At 32.7% G+C, this 18,117-nt stretch overlaps 1 protein-coding gene across 1 annotated transcript; it reads right to left on the reverse strand.

Annotated features, from left to right (window-relative positions):
• Window positions 1–5,666: 5,666 nt before the first annotated feature.
• On the reverse strand, window positions 5,667–6,993 carry LOTGIDRAFT_109060 (hypothetical protein; the record flags this gene model as incomplete). Its single annotated transcript, XM_009068398.1, has 3 exons — window positions 5,667–5,739; window positions 6,159–6,376; window positions 6,661–6,993. 3 exons carry the CDS (start codon window positions 6,991–6,993, stop codon window positions 5,667–5,669), a joined length of 624 nt encoding a protein of 207 aa, XP_009066646.1.
• Window positions 6,994–18,117: the final 11,124 nt, after the last annotated feature.

An 18,117-nucleotide genomic window follows, 5' to 3' on the forward strand; every position in this document is an offset into this window, starting at 1 on the left:
GCAATAACTAAATCTTTTTGAAATCTATACAGGGAAATTAGTTCCCTGTATAGTCCCTTGATAATTGGTATGGCTTGGCAAGCTACAACAAATGTAATAATTTGACTCGAAGCCCTCTTCTCGTGTGCAAATTCGATAAAACCGTAATATCTGGGACTTAACTCCCGAAAATGTATGTTTAGGGTGAAAAGAGGATTTAAACAAAAGTTGATGAGTGTCAGTTTCCTTAAAGAAAACCTTGATGTCTAATTTCCCAGAAGTAGTAAAATCACCGTCCTTAAATACTGTAGTAGTGAGAATTTACACTAAAACTATGACAAAGAACTTAAAACTGTTTAATAATAACTGGTTACAATATTCACAAATACATCGGTGTTGTCCGTCTGTATAGGTGCTCTGGTCAATCCAAGATGCCCCTGATATATCATTCCGTATTTATATTAAAGTTTTTGCATTGACATTAATTAATTTACAATTTGTAATTATAACATATAAAAGATTAAGTAGAACAATCGATAATTAAAACATAAAAAGATTAAAGCGAATTAAAATGAGATGTCTAGCTGACAGTTAAATAAGATAATTGTGGATTAATTTAGTAATCTTCTGATAATATTGGGACGTCTATAACGGATTAGTTTCTATAACATCACACTTTCATAATACTGTCGTAGCCTATCAAGGAAATCAATACGGTTTTCGCTAATTTTGGTTGTTTTACTGAAGGGTGGTAATTATTGAGAATATCGAAATATTCCCAGAATTCTTCTATGGTGTGGGTCCAAACTATAAAAATATCGTCAAGAAATCGTACATTAAAATGAAGAAGTAATGGACAAAGTGGAGACATTTCTCGTTCTTATTCTGCCATGAATATATTTGCATATGACGGCGCAAAGCGTTTAACCATGGCATTGCCAGATATCTGAAGATAAACTTTTTCATTGAAAGTAGAGTCAATGTCATTTACCAGGTACCAGGTCAGTAATGAACAGCCAGGTCATTTACCACGCCAGTGGTAAATAGCCACTGTCGCGGTATGAGTAGACCAAGAGATTTAATAGATCAGGCATTAATGATACAGGCTTGTACGGTTTTTAAGATCAACTACGACTACCGACAGATACTTAACAGAAGATCAATTGATTCACAACATGAACTTGTAAATATCTTATAGGTTGTTTTTGTATGAGAATCAATCAATCTTCGAACTGAATCGTATTATCGGCATCTAGACTCTACAAGAAGTTAAATGAAATGAATGGAGTTTTACGTCCTACTTTTCTGCAACAAGACCTACACAAAAGACACCAGATTCGGAACATTGATTTCCTATAATTAAACTTAAAATACAGATATGACGTCACTCTTTGATCTCGGCGTACCATTATTCAACATAATGGTACTGGCAAACGGCCATGGGTCCAATATTAACATTAATAATGGACTCTTAATATTGGACTCTTTGCCAAGTAAATGTGACCTGTTTTATAATTGTGTTCAATGTTGACTTGGCTTCAAATAGTATGTGAACACTAGTCATAATAATTGATCTAAGATTTATTCTTAGAATTAGAATATTATTCTGATTTTGTCAGAAATAAGGCACTAAAATCTCTTCATAAAAGACACTAATGTTTCAAATTTGATACAGCCAAGGCAATAACTAAGGGAATGAGGGGAAAGGGAAAAAACTGACCTGTAGACAAAAAATATTCAAATTGTAATCCATGAGTCACAGTTCAGATATACGAAATTAAATAAGTAAAATATCCATTTGAATCCATATCCATATCATTTATAATGAAATGAACGACAATGCAATAAGGAAATAATAGTATGTCATTCGAACAGGTATATTTTTTGTATTTCCCAAATCGGACATTTTGAAATGCTGTCTGTATTGTTTGGCATGTGATTGGACCTCATGTGACCTTTATTATAGCACGTGCCTGAATAGATGTAATTGTTTGTGAACTGTATTTGAAGTTGGTTAATAGTCGAAAGCTTACCAATAGTCTAATAATGACGTAGTACCAGAACCTTCGGTCCTCGTATCACGATCATTATTAGACTTATTGACAAGCTTTCGACCATTAACCTATGCAATATCGAACTAGGCCCAATCTGCAATCATATGATCCAAACATTTTAATCGAGTTGTTATTTTTTTTTTCATGAATTCTATAACTAGTTAAGTTTTGTTATTTGGAGCAATTTAATTCAAAGGATGACATGTTGTTTGTTAATACGGCGCATAGATACATGGCCCGATTTGCATAGTGCTACAAATTCATATCGTTTTAAGAACCCGTGTTTTGAACCTGGGAACAGAACTATTTATTGATTAATGGTAAGACTACATACATTGAAGTGTAGTTTTGGCTGTGCTGTAGAATGAAATCAGGGATGAAAGTCAGTTGCAAATCAAGCAGAGTGTTCTTTAATGAATAATTTCTTCTTAAAATGTATGATACATTAATAATTTTCAAGATTCAGTTTCAAAACTATGCCTGGTTTATATTTTTATGTAGCTCATATTACAATTATTAAGTTAAATAAATTATTTACTGTATATGAACCTACAAAACTTTATCAAACCAAATAATATAATTAATTATGTATCATACAAAACCTATATTCATTAACGATCCAAGCTTCTTTTAAAAACATGTCATTTTTCATTTCAACAAACCATTCTAATCCAATCCCAATACCAGCAGACTCTGGATACAATCAGTGTTCCTAATACACATTAAAGTTTATAAAACCTCTATACATTCCCAGCAAAAAGAAATAGACCATGGAACCTAATTGAGGGGAAGAAAACTGGTTCATGGCGACTATATCATAACAATCACTTTTTCACTGATTCTGAACATAAACAAAATATGTTATCACACCAGTAAATGATAAAATATTCATTCCATAAAAAATACTTAACAAGAAAAGAAGATAGCTTGCCAGGCAAGGTAACATACGCCCACTACCAGCTGTCAGAAATGACAACAAAATATTAAGTTGCTTAATAATGAAATTTCAAATAATCTTAAAATCACCTATAAGTCAATGCAAAAACCTGAATCGGTTCATAAAATTATCATCAAATTCAAACATGAACAATGTCTCGGCGCTGTACACACAAGGGCAATAACTCTGAAACAGTTCATCCAATTATAACCAATTCTAACATGACTGAGATCTTATTAATACATACATGTATATCTAGTTTCCTCAAGATTGGATAAAAGCTGTAGTCTCTGTCGTGCCTACTATCGAAATTTGTTGCGTTATTACTAAGTCAAGGGCAATAACTCCAAAACCATTCATCCGATTATTATCAATTTCGTACTTGACTGAGGTCTCACCAATACATACATGCATACTAAGTTTCATGAAGATCGGATAAAAACTATAGCCTCTATCTCAACTACAAGAAAAATTTTACGAGTTTTTTCTAAGTCGAGGGTAATAACTCCAAAACCATTCTTCCGATGATTATGAATTTCAAACTGCACTGAGATCTCATGAATATATATATGCATACCAAGTTTCATCAAGATCAGATAAAAACTGTAGTCTCTATTGTGCCTGCAAGCAAAATTTGATGCGTCTTTACCAAGTCAAGGGCAATAACTCTGAAACCATTCTTCTGATTATTACGAATTTCAAACTTGACCGAGACCTCATCAATACATACATGCACACCAAGTTTCATCCAGATCAGATAAAAAATGTAGTCTCTATTGTGCATACAAGCCAAATTTGACGCATTTTTACTAAGTCAAGGGCAATAACTCTCAAACAGTTCATCTGATTATTATCAATTTCGAACTTGACCAAGATCTCATCAATACATACATGTAAACCAAGTTTCATAAGGATAGGAAAAAACATATAGCCTCTTTCGCGCCTACAAGGCAAATTTGACGTGTTTTTTCTATGTAAAGGGCAATAACTCGGAAACCATTCACTCGATTATTACGAATTTTGAACTTGACTGAGATCTAATCAATATATACATGCATACCAAGTTCAATCAAGATCGGTTAAAATCTCTCTATCGCGTCTACAAGAAATGTGGACAGACGAACCGACAGACAGGGGCGACGGCAATATACGTCCACATTTCCATGTGGGCGTATAAAACGGATTTTAACAGATATCAGAAATGAGAAATTAAAACTGTATCATAAATAAATATAACAAAGTAAAAAACAAAACCAATTACACTAATTAAAATATCATATACATATATATCAAACAAAACTAGCTAAAAAGTATTTGTAACCTTGTAGTGAACATCATAATGTTTCTTATGTCAATATGTGATATGGTGCTGTTTCATACTTTCACCCTGGGTCTAGTCGATCTCCATTTTTCAAGTTTTCTTAAAGAATATATGTCAACTTTCTTAAAGAACATATGTTAGCTTTCTTAAAGAACATATGTTAGCTTTCGTAAAGAACATATGTTAGCTTTCATAAAGAACATATGTTAGCTTTCTTAAAGAACATATGTTAGCTTTCGTAAAGAACATATGTTAGCTTTCATAAAGAACATATGTCTATCTCAGTTAAATTGAGAAATGTTAAAACAGGAGTATGAGATTCCAATGAGTAACCAAAAAGTATTGAATATATAATCATCATATATAACAGTATCTCCAACCATTAAACATATACTTGGTAAAAACATAAGAGTATATGCAATCTATAATATACAAATTGGACGGATTATTTAGTCAAAATGCTGTTAGTATTTTTATACCATACATTCAGGACAATCAAATTATGATTTTGATTTACAAAGGTGAAGACCAATTGACACAGCAAGCCGATAAACATCATTGATTTAACTATTCTAGGAGTTATTTTTCCTGATGGTGAACACATTGTTTTATTAATTATTATTTCTTCCGTTGGTATTTTATAAATTGTTAACTAAAAACAATGAACTGTTCTGGATAGAAATAATCTCAACATGTGCCTGATACACAACTTAATTATATTGACTCTCTAAAAATAATTGATCTATCTAATATAAGAAAAACCTAGTGGTAAACATGATTGCAATCAATTATGATGGTAAACATGATTGCAATCAATTATGAATGCTATATAAATAAGGTTTATAGAAAACTTTAATGATACTTTAAGATAGTTAAATATTATCTCTCATCTCTCAGAATCTAATAAATCAATGGATTTCTGTTTCAATTGCTTAAAGGTGGTGAAAGTTTGTCAGACATCAAGTACTTTTCATGAAAGTTTTAAATTTTTGCATAACTAACCATCTGACCTTACCAATATGCATTAGCACAAACTAATAATAATGAAATCGACCAACATATACATAACTCAGGGCCACTGCTATACAGAACAATGATTTACTATTGAAAAATGAAAGGGATAAATCAAGATGATTAAATAATTCAACTGCAACATTCCTTTTAAATAAACATATCAATAAATACAAAGATAATAGACTTCAACAAACAACATTGATATCTCTAACAGAAAAAGTTAAATCAATATCATTATCAATCTAAAAAATACTATATAGTATAGTGCTAATCATCCTATAAAACTTGTATAAACTTCAATTATTATTATCACAACTTATAATTATATCAAAATGGCACTATGTTATTCCTCACAATAATTCTATTTCTTTATGCCCTTTAAAGCCAATTCTTCTCGGACTCTCTTTAAATAACCTAGATCTGGATAACCATGGCTTAAATAAAATAAAATAAGCTTTTTTCAATGCAATGTGTATGATATGTTCTCATATGATGATGGCCATGTATTTTTTCCCTGCCACTATAAAACACTCCGCTCTCTGTTTGGACCAGGCGGCAATAAAAATGTACCCATTTATATTACAGTAACATCGAGTGTAGTTGTAGTGTAAATGAAAAGCATTCTCACCACGGTTATCTGTGGAAATATTCTTAAAGAATTAAAATTGACCTTTTTAGTCTCCCTGATGTAATCAGCAATTCCACTAAATGATGATAATATTCCGCTAGAAAAGTGATGCTCGCTTGTGAGGCATGCGCAGTGAGGCGTTCTCAACATAAAATTCATTCATTCTGTTCTATGAACGCATAAATTTTGTAATGTAAAAGGGTTATTATTGACTATTTTTCATACCTTAGAGCACCACCAGTAATGCTAGTTTTATGATGGATATCATTCCAAGTTAATACACCAGTCTGTCCAGTAGTTCTTGATTCACCAATAGTAAATATCAATCTAGCATCAAAGGCCTTATATAACATCTGTAATATCTCTTGTCCTTCCTTATTGTTTGGTAAGTAGGCCTTACGTCTCAAACCAGAATATGGTTGACCAGGATTTGGATGATTATCCTTGTAAAATAGAAAATGAAAAATCAATAGATCAAGCTCCAAAAAAAATCAAATGAGCAGATTTATGGTTAATATAAATAGCTTGTCAGGCAAGATAAAATATGTTCACTACCAGCTCTCAGAAATGATAAAGTTTTTGGTGACTTATCTAAAAGATATTTTATAAGACAAGGCAATACCTCCTAAACTTGTAAAAGGTGTGGTTAACTAAAAGAGTGGGAAAAAATTACTCTCTCCATTTAACTAAAATTTAATTGTTTTATCATTTATAATTGTTTATTTACCTGCTGAATTCCATCATTAAAAGTATAAATAATCTCCAAAATACCATCAGCATCTTTATATCCTTCTAATTTATGAGAGGTAATAAGCTTATGTATCATTTTACCCCCACGAGGCTGATCTCCAATTATAACACCATAAATCATACCACATTCTGGACAAACTGGTTTACATACAAACGCATGCTTTACACAACCTTGACAGAATTTATGACCACATTTATCTAAAACCTTTGGGTCCAATATTTCATCTAAACAAATTCCACATGTTTCAGTCTGTGGATCATTTGCTCTGCGGGCTAGTTCTTTGTTTAAATCTACTGGAAGACTGGTCATACTATCTACAGACCTTGTTTGAGACAGTCGATCAGCTACAGATCTTGATACAGCTCCACTCATTCCCCCTGCAAATATATTTTATTTTGAAAAGTTATACATCAAAATCCTTTATCAGCTGACAGAGCTGTTTCAGTCATATCACTTTTTATAACTTCATGGTGTTTTGAGTCTCATTTATCATGTAGTTGATAAAAAGAACCCCATGAAATTGGTAGTAAATGTACATGAGTAGACTAACAACATTCTGAATGTAAGGATAGTCCATTTGGCATGTTAAGTTGTTGTAAAATTGTCATAGAACTAAAAATCAAAATTAACTCTCTTCTGGTAGAGCTAATTTCAGACATCTGTTCAATTTCAAAATTCACTATATACAACTTGTAACTTGTCAAAGATATTTTTGATTTAAACACAAAAATTCTGACATAAACTGTTACCTCTATCACGTTCACAAGCTACATTTAACGTAAAATGTATCATTAATGAAATCTTTATAGTCTACATATTATTCATAAACAAATTTTGACTCTTTTTTACTAAGTCAAGGGCCATAACCCAAATTCCATTCAATTGTCTTGGGCAATAACTAAAAAAACGTTGATTAAAAAATAGTCAAATTTGAACTTGACAAAGATCTTATTGTTACAGATAAACAATTTTTAGCTCGTGAAAACTCTAGAAGGCAAATATTCAGTTTGGTACTGAATAATACCAAGTTTTGTCAAAATCCGGCAAGAATCATGCCTTTTAGTGTTTAAGAGCTAACATTTGAAAGCGTTTTCAAGAACGAGGCCAATAACTCCTATGAAACACATTTAGATTTCACCAAGTTTCGTCAAAATCCATCACGAATTGTCCCTTCTAGAATGTTTACGAGCTAAAGATTGAACGCATTTTTAAGAACAAGGGCAATACCTCATAATAAATATTTTTTCGATTTTTATGATTTTCAAAAGGGTTTATCCTTGAGTGATAACAAACAGTCATGCCAGGTTTTGTCCAAATCAATTGAAAGCAGTTAGTAGTCTCAAACAAACAAATTTTGCCACGTTTTTATTAAGTCAAGGGCAATAACTCAAAATTTCATTGAACACTTTCTTAAACTTTTAGACCCACTTTATTAGCCTAGGCTATTGAACGATTATTATTTTATGAATCCTACCAGGAGAAGAAAGTTGGAATGTTACTTAGCAACTACTAAGGAAAGTGACATCATTGAACTTCAACTGACATTTCATGTGTGTCTGTCCCTGAGGAAGGGGGCCTTTGTGCTCTTAAAACACATTATAACATGGGTGTATAAGAAGAAACAATGACTTGATCTCACCTTTAGACCTTTTAGTCTCAGTCCGATGTTCAGATGGTAAGGCTTTCATTGGTGACACAGAACTTCTTGGACTTCTACCACTGTATTGAGATATATTCTTCTTCAAAGATTGTGAGATAGAAGAAGCTGTTGTATTAGAATCGTGTAAGGAGTATGTTTTAGCTGCACCACTGGTACGTTGAGATATTGGTCTTTGATCAGAAGTATAACGTGAAGTAGAATGAGATGCTAAATCTCTTGAACTTGATAGTTTTGGAGATTGTGGCTGAGAGAATCTTTTAGGAGTTGAACTGAATGATCCAGAGCGTTGAGGACGGATATTTGATGATGTGCCTTAAATACATAAAATAAGACAAGTGATAAAAAGCAGCAGATATGAAACTTAGAACCCAACATCATCATATTTAACAAATTATCAATTTATGACATTAAGAATAACTTCAAAACTGGCATTAATCTACTGTATAACGAAATTCAGTAAATATAAATATATTAGGCTATCATTCCAAATCTTTAAAATAGAACTAAGCTCAGTCGGATTCAGTGTTGGAATTTTTATTAATCTGTTTATAAACTTTGTACAAATAGTAGTCTTGTGTGTAAAAGAGGCCTTGAAATAGTTACTTTTTCCAATCAGCTGTAAATTGGTATGGATAATCACAGACTAATTAATAAATTATACCAAAATTCAATTAGCTTTTATTACCTTTTATTTTTAATTTAGCCAGTTCAGTTACAGTCTAAAGACTGGCCTGCTTATGAGTTTTTGCTATGGAACAGCTGGAAGACAGCTCCTCAGGGAGGTTTCTATACGTGTAAGATTTAGTTGTTTCTGTAAATAAACTACACTATTATCTGAAGCACTACATACCAGCAGCATCAGTCATATCCATTTTATCAAAATCATAACTCTTACTGCTGGTTTCTCTACCATATACACCTGGATCTTGGTTTATATAATCCATTGATGAACATCTTCTCATACTTCCTCCACCAATAGCGTCTTTAGGCCGGGCACCAGAAGCCCTGATTTAATGATATAAAGATATATTCAGTCAATAATCTTCATACATATTCAGAAGACTGACAATTCTAATATTTAATAATTCAATATATAATGCAATTCTATGGGTTTACAAGCATAGTTTAACTTAACCAACCAAAAAGCTAAGATAACCATTCCTTTCACCAGTTAACCTTAGAATTAGATGCACATTAAATAAAAAGATAGCTTGCCAGGCAAGGTAACATACGCCCACTATCAGCTGTCAGAAATGATAACAAAATCTGTAGTGGTTTAATATGTGAAATATACGATTGTTATTAATTTCAAGCTTTACTAAAGTCTCATACCAAGTTTCATCAAGATCGGATGAAAAATGTAATCTCTATTAGTCCTACAAGCCAAATTAGAAACATTGAATTAATTCAAGGGCAACAACTCAAAAACCATTCATCCAATTATTACAATTTTTCAACTTGACCGAGATCTCATCAATTCATACATGCATACTAAGTTTCATCAAGATCAGATAAAAACTGCACACTGTATCATGACTACAAGCCAAATTTGAAGCGTTTTTATACGCCCACATGGCAATGTGGACGTATATTGCTGTCGCCCCCGTCCGTTCACATTTCTTGACTTAGTAAAAACGCGTCAAATTTGCCTTGTAGGCGCAGTTTTTATCTGATCTGGATGAAACTTGGTATGCATGTATGTATTGATGAGATCTCAGTCAAGTTCAAAATAAGTAATAATCGGGTGAACGGTTTCAGATTTATTGCCCTTGACTTAGTAAAAATGCGTGAAATTTGGCTTGTTGGCAAGATAGAGTCTACAGTTTTTATCTGATCTTGATGAAACTTGGTGTGCATGTATGTATTGATGAGATCTTGGTCAAGTTCGAAATTAGTAATAATCGGATGATCGGTTTCAGAGTTATTTCCCTTGTCTTAGTAAAAACATGTTAAATTTGCCTTGATAAAGGCTAAGATTTTTATTTGATCTTGATGAAACTTAGTATGCATGTATATATTGATAAGATCTCGGTCAAGTTTGAATTTGGTCATAATCGGATGATTGGTTTCAGAGTTATTGCCCTTGACTTAGTAAAAACTTTAAAATTTCGCTTGTAATCATGATAAAGGGAGCAGTTTTATGATGAAGTTGGTATGAGACCTGAGTAAAGCTTGAAATAAGTAACAATTGGATGATTGGTTTCACATATTGAACCACTACAGACTTTGTTATCAATTCTGACAGCTGATAGTGGCCTGGCAAGCTATCTTTTATGAAGTCAAAGGCAATAACTCTAAAACCATTCATCCCATTATGACAAAATTCAAACTTGACTGAGATCTCATCAATATATACATGCATACCAAAGTCTTATCAATATCTGCAAGCATACTAAGTTTCATCAAGACCAGATAGAGATAGCTTGCCAGGCAAGGTAACCAAGGCCCACTACCAGCTGTCAGAAATCATGCATATCTAGTTTCATCAAGATTGTATACTGTAGTCTCTGTCGTGCCTAATTTGACGCTTTTTTCTAAGTCAAGGGCAATAACTAAGAAGCCATTTATCCGATTATTACCAATTTCGAACTTGACTGAGATCTCATCAATATATACATGAATGCCAATTTTGATTAAGATCAGATAAAAACTGTAGTCTCTATTGCGCCTACAAGCCACATTATTAACTGGTCATCCAATTATTACCAATTTCAAACTCGACCGAAATCTCATCAATATATACTTGCATACTAAGTTTGATCAAGATCGGATAAAAACTGTAGACTCTATCGCACCTACAAGAAATGTGAACGGACAGATCGATGGACAGGGGCGACGGCAATATACGTCCAGATTTCCATGTGGGCGTATATAAAAAGTGATATAATAAACATTACCCTGTTGCAGTTAAACTTCGTGTAAAAGGATCTTTGACATTCTTCATTTCAAAATTTTGAACAGCATTATCAGTCATCTGATCAAAGTCAGCACCATCCATAATAGATTGCAATAATGTACTAGCCATGCTGACTATATTTATATCATTATTAACCAAATGTAATTCAGATAATGTACAACTTCGCTGATATTTGTGTATAAATATCAGAACAGCATCAATAAAAGCAGCAACACAATCTTCTAATGGAGCAGCGTATACACCTGTCAAAAATATAAATGAAATAAATTCTATACATAATATAACTTTCAAACTCGAAAGAGCCTACTCAAAAAACATCTCCATATCACAGGATAGTCTTCAAGAAATAATGCCTTTTTGACAGATAATTAGAAGCTGTTGTGACATTGCAAAATGCTCTGCGTTGTTTTCGAAATGACCATTTTTTTTATTTTTTTTTTTATTCCCCAGCCAAAACTGCACATGCAACAGGTGATCTGAGAGCATTATCTCTTATATCTCGCTATTGTATCTCGCTATGTAAGATAGCTTGCCAGGCAAGGCAATATACGCCCACAGGCATGATTTATTTTTGAACTTTTTGGGGAGATACTGAAAAATATTACCAAGTTTCGTCAAAATCTGTCAAGAGTTGGGCCTTCTAGAGTGTTTACAGACTAAAACTTGAACACGATTTTTAGAACAAGGGCAAAAACTCATCAAATATTTATCGATTCTTCCGATTTTCAATATGGTTCATCCTTGGTTCATAACAAACACTCATGCCAAGTTTCGTCAAAATCCATCAAGAATTGTGCCTTCTAGAGCGTTTACAGGCTCAAGGGCAATAAGTCATACTGAATATTTTTCGATATGGTTCCTCCTTGGGTGGTAACAAAAATTTACACTTAGTGAAAATCTGTCAATAATTGAACCTTCTAGAGTGTTTACAAGTATTTCAAGAACAAGGGCAATAAATAATACTAAATAGTTTTCAATTTTTCTGATTTTCAATAGGGTTCATCCTTAGGTGATTACAAACAATCATACCAAGTTTCGTCAAAATCAGTCAAGAATTGTGCCTTCTAGAGTTTTTACAAGCAATTGTGGACGTGTGTGATTTTAATATCTATAGAATCTGCAATTGATTGCTAACATAACAAAGGAAGACAATTTTTGAATTTTGGCTTTGCTTTTCTTTAATTTCCGGTTTTATGTTTTCAGCAATATTGTCAAAACTGTAAAGACTTATATCAAGTGACCTTGACCTTTGGTGACCTTTATCCTTAAAGAGCTCTGTCATGCGAGCTAATTAGCATTCGACAAAATCTATCTTATATCCTTAATGTGTGCGATCTATATCACACTTGATATTTTGAACCAAATTGCACTTTTAAAATTTTGCACAAAACTCTATAGAAACTTTGCTATATAAACTCAAACTTTTAACGTATAACAAATATCTCATGATCTAATAATTGTAGGCACTTGAAATTTTGAACATAATTTAACATTGTACACATTTATATATGATATAACAAAATTTTTGGGCGTGGCACATCCCGGTTAGATTTACAATTACCTAACATTATTGAAATTTATTTTAACTCGCAATAAACTTTGCATCAAAATAGAACACTTCTTTGATCAGTTCCTCATAAAAACACAATTGTCTGGGTGTTTTATTTCAAAAAAAGGAATATGTTTTATAATTTACAAAATTATATTTTTTGACCTATTACATGGATGACCTTGACCTTGATCTAGCTGTCCATTCATACTTTGATCTTTGATGTCTGACATATACTTCCGCTTTTACAGCCCTACGAAAATAGCAATTTTCAAATCTTTTAAGGCTCATTTCTCTGTTTTTAGACCTTTGTTGACCTTTTGACCAGAACAAAAGTTACTGTGTTTCACGAGATCTATCCAAATTGTTGTGCAATGTATACTATCGGTTTTACAGCTATTTGATAATCGATTTTTTACCACCGAATGTTAACTCCTTTTACTACTGAATTATATCAAATTCATGCAGCTTTTCACTACCGAACATTAGATGGTTTACTGAGTTTTGACATATTTTTCTTTTGGTTAAAAAATCCCACCAATTTATCAGGTCGGATATGCACTGCATGGGTACCTTCCACGGTTCTAGTAATATCATCATTTTCTAAAAAATACTAGACTTATTTACCTGTACTAATAAATGGAAGAGCCAAAGATTTCAAATACAATTTTTCCTCTGAGTACATCAAACAGTTAAAAAATGTTTGTGTTAACTGGAACAAGCATTCATCTCGATACTTGGATCCAATATAAATAGGTCCTACAGTATGAAGAATGTACTTAAATTTCTTCAGATTACCACCAGTTGTATGCATGACATGTGTAGTATCTAAACGACCTTGTAACCTGATAAACTGGTCACATTCCCTCTCTAAAGATTCACCAGCTGCCTTAGCTATTGCTCTAGCTACACCAGAAAAGTTCTTCAACTCAGTATTAGCTGCGTTTACAATAGCTTCTGAGGTCGCTTGAGTGATGTCTGCTAAATAAATCTTAATCTTTAAGTCACCAATTCTCAGTGATTGAGATTTGTAGCCATCAGGTACTTCTTCCTCCATTTGAAATGAAGAAGAGCCACCAAATCTTGATGTGCCTACTGAAGCTCTAGATTGTTCTTCACTTCTGATATCATTGGTGGCTTCATCTTGTCTCATACTGTTCCTAGGAGTATCTGAGTGACCAGATGCTACAGAGTTACGATCATGTATTGTATCCGTCTCATCATCATCTATGTAAGTGTCTATCATGGGTATATTAGATCTATCTGGTGATTCTGCTGCTGGACTAGTCACTCTATAGGTCTCTTGGTTGCGATCTGATGTAGACGATCTAGCACTTGCAGCACCATCAGACTGAATATCCCTGACTTGATGACGAAGACTTTCTCTGGACTGCATACTTGTAAAATGATTGAAGGTTGAATCAGCATCTCGTGCTCTAGTATTTTTGGCTTTTGGATTCTGGACAACTGAGTCTCCAAGTGAAGAGGTTAAAGACAATCCAAACTGATTGTGTAAATCAATATCATAGTCATCTTGTAAGAGAGAAGCATTTTGTTGGCTATGTCTACTTTGGTTAGAGCTACGAATATTTTGTCTTGGAGCTCCTGGTTCACTTTGTAAACTTAAGCTCTGCATTCTTCTTTCACTGCCATTGCTTATTCTGGATGCTTCACTTCTGAAATCAAATGAGCACCAAGAGAAATGAGAAAAGTTAAATGGATGCTTTTAATTTTGTTGGTAAGCTAATCAAGTTGGGATACCAAATGCACTTTCATGAATAAAGATCAGGATTGCTATAATCATGTAAAATGCAAGAATAACATTTCAGATTTTTGAGAAAGCACCCAGAAAACTGAGATAAATTGAATTGTTGTAGTTTTTAATCAATCATTAGAAAGACTAGACATGCAAGGACATATTTCAGTCTAAAAGCAAACTGGCATAATTTTAATTTTTAAGTTGTGAATATACTTCAAGAACTTCTGGTATTCTTCAAAGATTGTGAAATTGGAAAAGTTGTTGCATTAGAATCATGTAAGGAGTATGTTTTAGCTTCTCCACTGGTAGATATGGGAAGAATATATACCTTTTTACGGAAGCTGCTGGAGGTCTTTGATGTCCAATACCATTCGTTACGCGGTTTTGTTCTGGAGAAAACTCATGATCAGAAAAATCATTGGATACATCAGAATCCTCTTGACTGACTTGACTCTGTACTCGATGATGGATGGCATGTTGTTTCTCCATGATCTGACTGAGATAATTCCAAGCCCATTCTACCTTATACCAACTGCCAGACAATGTACAAATTTCTTGACCTTGAACTCCAGTTGATACTTGTAGTCCCCAATCTTTTAATGTCTTAATATATTCATTAGTTGTTAAAACAAATGTAGACAGACCTGGTTCAAGGTGGACATCAACACTCGAGAACACCTACAAACAATAATTCAGAAGTACTAGAATTGCACAAACAACACATTATTCCTTCAAATATACCTCAAACAAGAAACTGCACCTTTTATTTCCTTACATTCTTTAATATATATAGTCACAAGAAAAGATGAGTTATCTTTTTAACTTTCAAACGTGTATAATTCTGGACACACATGGATTGGAAGGCATAAATTTTGACAGTGAGATGTGAACACTTTTACTGATTAGGTTAGCTGAAAAATAAATCTCGTTTCTGAGACTAAGGTATGATTGGTTGAATAGAGGGTCCCATGATCATGATATGATATATTACAAAGTGGGGATTGAAAAAATATAACATATTTCTAATCAGATACCTTTGACCGAAATAATGATGTCAAATTGATTTTTAAACAAGCCAAACATCACACTTGCATGTAGCCAACCAATCAAACACATAACTCATGAATAATGAAAGTACATACCTCTCATATTTAAAGAGTTTTTTTGGACTTATAAAATTCATCATCTCATACGCACTTATCTGTTTGTTTGCATCTATTTGTTGAGAGGACGCGGTTTTAACTAAGGTGTAGCCTACAGGTGGTCAAATCATTGGGTAAACTGTAGCCTACCGTTATCAATCATATTTAAAAATTTAATCCTCTCTTGCAAATACTGCTTGTGCTACCATAAACCTGACTAAATTTCTGGCCAACAGTAATTGTACTCACTGTCAACTGAACCATTACTCTGTCCTTCTAATATAGTCTTTTATCAAAGTGAGATGTAGATGTAAATAACAAGACATGTAATAAACATGAAGTGAATCAAAGTTTAACGTTCTACTTTTCCACTCCTGATAAGGTTATTGAAGAAGGGCAATGCCACGCAGTGTGCAAAATGGAAAATTTTGGACCTTGACTGTATGTAGCACACTGCACATAAGTCTATTGTTGCATCTGCAACCTTAATCACTGACCTCAAAGTTAATGGGACCTCTCTGTAAAGATTGTAATTAAGATAATGTATACCTGATGTGGTAGAGGTGCAACTCGAAATGATCCCGCATTTTCTTCGGCTTTTTTTACCACAGCTGTTACAGCAGCTACAAAGTAAACAAATTATTTATTGATTGAAAAATATTGTAATGTATATATTTGTGACAATATTTCTTTATCGCTTTCCGGGGAATTGAGTTGTAAAGTTCATCTTTAAAGTGATACTATGCCTTAGAATTAACGAAAAATTTACAAATTTTAAACTTAGCGAATAGGAGCCAGTAGATATACCTGGTGTCATAAATAACATAACAGGATCCTCATTTAATCCGATAAATCCAAAAAACTTAGTAAGTATCCATAAATATGCAATCAACTATTGAAAAACACTTAATATCAAGATATTCAATAATTACTTAGTTTTATGAATTTTCCAATTTTCCAGATTTTACAGGGATCCTGTTATAACTTTAAGATACCAGGTAAGCTAACTGATGAATATATACTCATATTGAATATTTTGGCTTGAGAACTTAAATTTTATGTTCATTTTAGATGTAGTATCACTTAAAACTGTTGGTGTCAATGTACCATAAGAATGAAACTTACTTATTTCATTTTGATATATTATAACAGCATCATTATTGATGAGAGGATAGTAGATGGATTTTATTTCTCCACCACCATGAACAGGATCAGAAAAATATTTTCTTAACAATCTCTCACTAAGTTGTATAGGTATATTGGATATACGTATGCCATTCATGGTGCCTCTTCTACAAATGCAAAGATACAGATCAAATTTTCATATATTATATCTGTCCATGGCCAGTAAAAAGATAAGAAACTAACACACATTCTATTGGAATGATAAAACACAAAAAGGCAGTCAAGCAGAGCCATATACACACATTCCATATAGATTGATAAAAAAAATGATTGTTATTTGGATCTTTGATGATGTTAGCACTAAGCATTTAAATTCACAACAGTAATTATTTCCGTATAAGCAAAACAAAAATGATGGTTCCCATACAACAGACATTAAATTCATTTATATATCAAACTAAAATCCTGAATCATATCTGCAGTGTAAATATTAATCAGCCTCTGAATATAGAAAAACTTGCACATGGAAGACTGTACAAAGTTGTTCAAAAGTTTAGACTATTCTCTACCTATCAATCAATTTGAATTTAAATATAAAAATAAGTGTTATATCCTGTAAATAATCGGGTAAATGCCATGCTGTGTAAAATCAAATTTGGCTAAGACAAAGGTATTAAGCTACATCCTATAAAACTGAGAATTCACCACAATCATGTCATTTCACAAATGTTCATTTACAGTCAACTAACCTAATTTCGTGCTAACCTATTTTTCGTGCATATCCGGAAATGATAAATAATTTACATCGGTTACACATGAAATATGGGTCAAAGTGAGGGATTCATAAAGAAAACGAAACAAACCAATCTAAATTATTTTGTAGAATATCTGAGGAAACATCTAAGACATAAAAAAAAATTCTGATCTTTTAACTTTGACGAAATTTGGTGTTGAATCCTTATATGCACGAAAATAGGTTACACCACTGTATATCAAAATGTCATTAATAACTTCATAGAAATGTGAGACATGGTTAGCTTTCTTTTAAATTTGATCCCTTCATAAAAAAGTGGTCTGAGATGATTGTGTCTTTAAAAGTTGATAGGAGTTGAGTCTTAAAAATAGGTCTGGGTTATCCAAGTTGGCCTGATTCCACCTAATTTAAAGGTTAACTATTAAGACCCATAATAAAGGTTGCATTTTTTTTATATAGATTTGATACCAGTAGGCTACAGTTTACCCAATAGTTACTTTATAACTCATAATTTGATAACATGTGCA

Source organism: Lottia gigantea (assembly GCF_000327385.1).
Source record: "Lottia gigantea unplaced genomic scaffold LOTGIsca_9, whole genome shotgun sequence".
Taxonomy (NCBI): Eukaryota; Metazoa; Mollusca; class Gastropoda; family Lottiidae; genus Lottia; species Lottia gigantea.